This window comes from Epinephelus fuscoguttatus, linkage group LG16 (assembly GCF_011397635.1).
Source record: "Epinephelus fuscoguttatus linkage group LG16, E.fuscoguttatus.final_Chr_v1".
Classification (NCBI taxonomy): domain Eukaryota; kingdom Metazoa; phylum Chordata; class Actinopteri; order Perciformes; family Serranidae; genus Epinephelus; species Epinephelus fuscoguttatus.
In genome coordinates this window covers 7,881,275-7,885,431 of record NC_064767.1, presented here as the reverse complement: position 1 = coordinate 7,885,431, position 4,157 = coordinate 7,881,275, and the positions used below count along the sequence as shown (strand labels likewise).

General features: G+C 41.5%; 1 protein-coding gene across 1 annotated transcript; it reads right to left on the bottom strand.

The window, feature by feature from the left end:
* Positions 1-248: 248 nt before the first annotated feature.
* six3a (SIX homeobox 3a) lies at positions 249-3,953 on the bottom strand. The gene is made up of 2 exons (XM_049600472.1): positions 3,122-3,953; positions 249-1,233 (listed from the first exon to the last, which is right to left on the bottom strand). The coding sequence occupies exons 1-2, from the start codon at positions 3,811-3,813 to the stop codon at positions 1,041-1,043; spliced, it is 885 nt and encodes a 294-aa protein (XP_049456429.1). The 5' UTR covers positions 3,814-3,953; the 3' UTR covers positions 249-1,040.
* Positions 3,954-4,157: the final 204 nt, after the last annotated feature.

Here is a 4,157-nt window from a genome sequence, read left to right as displayed (position 1 = left end):
ATAGGCTAATGTAAATAAGCGCTTTGAGCGACCCTGGGGCGGCAGAGAGGAGATGGAGAGGAGGGGGGGGGGCAGCCTGTAGTCTTGAATAAATGTAATAACAAGCAATTCCACTTTCATATTTTTTTCCTTTTTTTGCATATTGTGACATGTCTTTAACAACCCCCCCCCAAAAAACAACCCAAAACAATTAAAAACGCCTAGAGCACTTCAGTTGTAAGTTTTGACAAATATTTTATGTAGGAACACCAAGTCAAGAAAAGTGAGGAAGGGATAGAAAAGAGGATGAGACGGGGGAGAGCAATAATTATGTACAAGCATATTTCTACACGTATATTACAGACCGGGAGAATGATCGCATTATTTGAGATATACATAATTCAATATAAAATTTTGAAAATAAAAATAAAAATCTGATACAGTCATAAACGATTCCGTTCGACATTTTTTTTAAACCATGTACCCCACACAGGCAGTGACAGAAGTGTATTTTAAAAAAGGTGCTTACGACTTAAAATGATTGTCTGATGAACACAAAGTAAAAACAGGATTGCATCTTGTCTGCATGGCGGCTGCTTCGCCGTCATCATCATCATCACCATCATCATCATCAGCACTTGGACTAAAAACGGAGATGAGGAAGAGAAAAAAAATATAGCGACGAAGACACCAAGACGATCTGTTTTTATTCCCTCTGATCGATGTTCCTGATGGAAAATCTTGCACTCAGGTTATCTCCCTGATTACAAAATTAAAAATAAAAAGACATGCAAGTAGTCTAGTTGTAGTAGTGGTGGTGGTGGTGGTGGTGGTGGTGTGGGGGTATGAAGAGGAGGGGGAGGCGTGGGTCCTTTGAAAGCGCTTTTAATAAAAAAAAAAACGACGTGCTTTTATCTCTTTTTATTTTAATATTTATATCAATCGGTCCTTTTTTCATCCGCGATATTTCATAAGTCTTTTTTTCTTCCTCTCAGGTCCATTTTCCCTGTAAATATTTCTCTTTTTGTTTGTTTTTGTGTGTTTCTTTTTTTTCCTCCGTATCATACATCGCACTCCGAGTCGCTGGATGTGACGGACAGGATGGACGTCCCAGTATCAACTCTCTCTGTCATACTGGAAACGCTGGTGGTCGGACTGGCCGCGGTCGAAGGCGACTCCGCCGAGCTGTGAGGGGTGAGGCCGGCCTCTGACAGGGACCTCATACCGCTCGGTCCTATTGCTTGGTGCTGGAGCCTGGAGAAGAAAAGGAGGCGAGGAGGGGAGGGAAAAAGAAGGGGAGAAAAAAAATGAGAGAAATGGCAATTAGACCTGAGAATGTCCCCCTTTCCCCTCCTCCTCCTGCAAAATAGGGGTTCAAACTCGCCTTTCTTTCCCCCTGCCGGCCCCAGCCATGCATGCATGCTTTTATCAAATAGCCAGCTTTCAGAGGACAAAACACAGCACTATTTAGACTACCAAATGTTGGAAGAAATGGGCTTTTCTGTTTTGTTTTCCTCCACAAAAGTAGGCATGGATAACGCGTAAGTCAGCAATCTGGGATTTAAATTAAATGTCATATCACAGCAGAGAAATAAATCCAACTTAGTGTCTTTTATAGAAACATTTCTTCACAACAACAGCAGCTATTTTGTTTTTATTCTGCTTTTAGTTACCATCAGCATTTGCTCTACTCATCATTATTATTATTATTATTTTATCCAGTGCTGCACAGTTTTATTTATCTCATAAAAAGCCCCATGGCTCTGCAGTTTCATAACCAAATATTATTATTATTATTATTTGTTCAGATAAAATGTAGGCCTTGGTCCAAACGCGAAATGTCGTGAGGCTTTGACACAGATGTATTTCAGTCTGATGGAAGTGTATGAATGAGTGACGTCGAGGTCCAGGTTACTCCAATCATCCTAAATGTTTATCTCCAATCCACTCACGATAATAACTCCATCACGGCGGGATAATATCAGGCTGGAAATATATCTATTCATTTAGCAGGAAAGATTAGAATAGTGTTCATATGGCTTAGTTCTCTCCGAGGTATTTTCTAATCAATTATAGCATTTCAATGGAATGATACCACACTTAATGTTATGAATACAGCCTATGTCTTCAAATGCTTTTTTTTTTTTTTTTACTACGCATGCTCACTTGAGTCGAGTAATATCAATAATATCTGTATTATCCTTTGAGATAATCTTTTTTTCAACAATGCAAAGTAACATGTGACGTTAAAATGATAAATGCAGCAGAGGACATGATAAATGCAGCTGTGTGGCTTAGATAAATCATTACACAGCTTTGGTAGCAAATACAATAATATTTAAAATTATTTATAAAATAAGACAATTCTAACTGTATTTAAAGGTAAAGATAAAACGATTTAACTTTGGCTGAATAAATAATAAGACGCTCCCAGTCCTGTTTGTTTTATACCTTTTACTTTTACTGAATTAAAACTAATTCATAAGCTTGTTTGCACTTGTATCATCTAAACAGTTGTTGTGTTATAAATAAGTGAGGTGCAGTAATGTTTTCATATATAATTTCAGCACTCTTTGTCGTTTATTACAATACTTTCACTCTCACGGAAACATAAACAAGCTGTTTCTATGTAAAAACACTGCGCAGTCATCGCCTTTCCGATTTAACAGCACACTACTTTGTGATTTTATTATTATTATTTTGATATTTAAAGTTAATTGAACAACAAATGTGAGTTTTAACGTGCATAGTTTTTGTTTTGATCTAAAAAAAATCGACTTTGTTAAAAAAAATACCGATAAAGTTTAATTATATTCTCCCGAAAATGTTTTTAGAAGCTTTTCTAGATGAGAAATAATAATCTTATATTTAAAAAAGGCAGATTTAGATATTTAAAACAGCAGAAATAGTGTTTTCGATGTTCATCCTGATTTCACTTCATAACAAAAATGTCGCCGCAGCTTGCTCCCTCCCCCTGCCAGACACACTCGTCCTCTCCCCACACTGTCTCTGTCCGTAAACACAACTACAGCTTTAATAAAATATCCGCTTTTCTTTTTCATTTTCTGCTTTTAAGACAAACTTTTTTTTTTTTTTTTTTTTACATTGCTTTGTTTTGACAGCAGGGACAAAAAGCACCAACCTGTTTTTGGCCGCCGCGGCTCTGTCTCGTTGCCTCCGATTTTTAAACCAGTTTCCGACCTGTGTAGGAGTGAGTCCAGTGGCTTGAGCCAGTTCCCTTTTCTTGCTGGGGTTTGGATATGGGTCCTGAAGGTACCACTCCCTCAGCAGGCTCCGTGTCCGCTCTTTGAAACAGTGCGTCTTCTGCTCGCCGTCCCAGATGGTCCGAGGCAGCGGAAACTTCTTCCGTACCCGGTACTTATCGACCGGTCCGAGGGGACGACCGCGGAGCTTCTCGGCCTCCTGGTAGTGTGCTTCCAGCCACATGGCCTGTAGTTTGCCGTGTGAGTCCTTGGTGAACTTGTGGTTCTCCAGGATGTGGTAGAGGTCTCTGAAATTCCCCGTGTGGAACGCCACCACCGCCCGGGCGCGCAGGATGGACTCGTGCTTGTTGATCGCCTCGCATGCTCCCGGAGCCACAGGCAGGGACCAGAGGAAGCGGCCCAGCCGCTCGATGTCCCCGGTCTCCTCAAGCGTCTCGCAGACGCTCGCCACCTGCTCCGGGGAGAAGTTGAGGGTCGGTAGCTGAAACATGGACAAGTCTTCTGGAGACCTGGTGGTGGGAGCGCTGTTCGCCAGGAGCACAGGGCGATCAGCGAAGTTTGGCAGGAAGAAATGGGAGGGATAAAGCTCTAAAGGGGATCTGAAAACCATGGAAATGACCTGAGAGAGAAAGAAAATTATCGAGAAAAAGGAAAAACCGAAAAAATACGGCAAGTAAAAAAGATTGAATGATTCAATGGCTATCGCCTAATGACACCAGCCTCATAATATCTCCCCCCTAAATCCGCCGTTGAGTGTAGCATTGAAACATTTTGTTTCCCTTTTCTATTGGTCTTCTTGGTGTCGTTGTAGCGTTGTCATGGCAGCCCTGCCAATCACTGTCAAGCGTGCCAATCATTAGCCAGTACGTAGCGCGAGGCTTTCACCACTTGTGCAGCACGCACGGGGGGTTATCAGAGTCTCCGATCTCCACAGCAACCCTCCCACCGCACCGC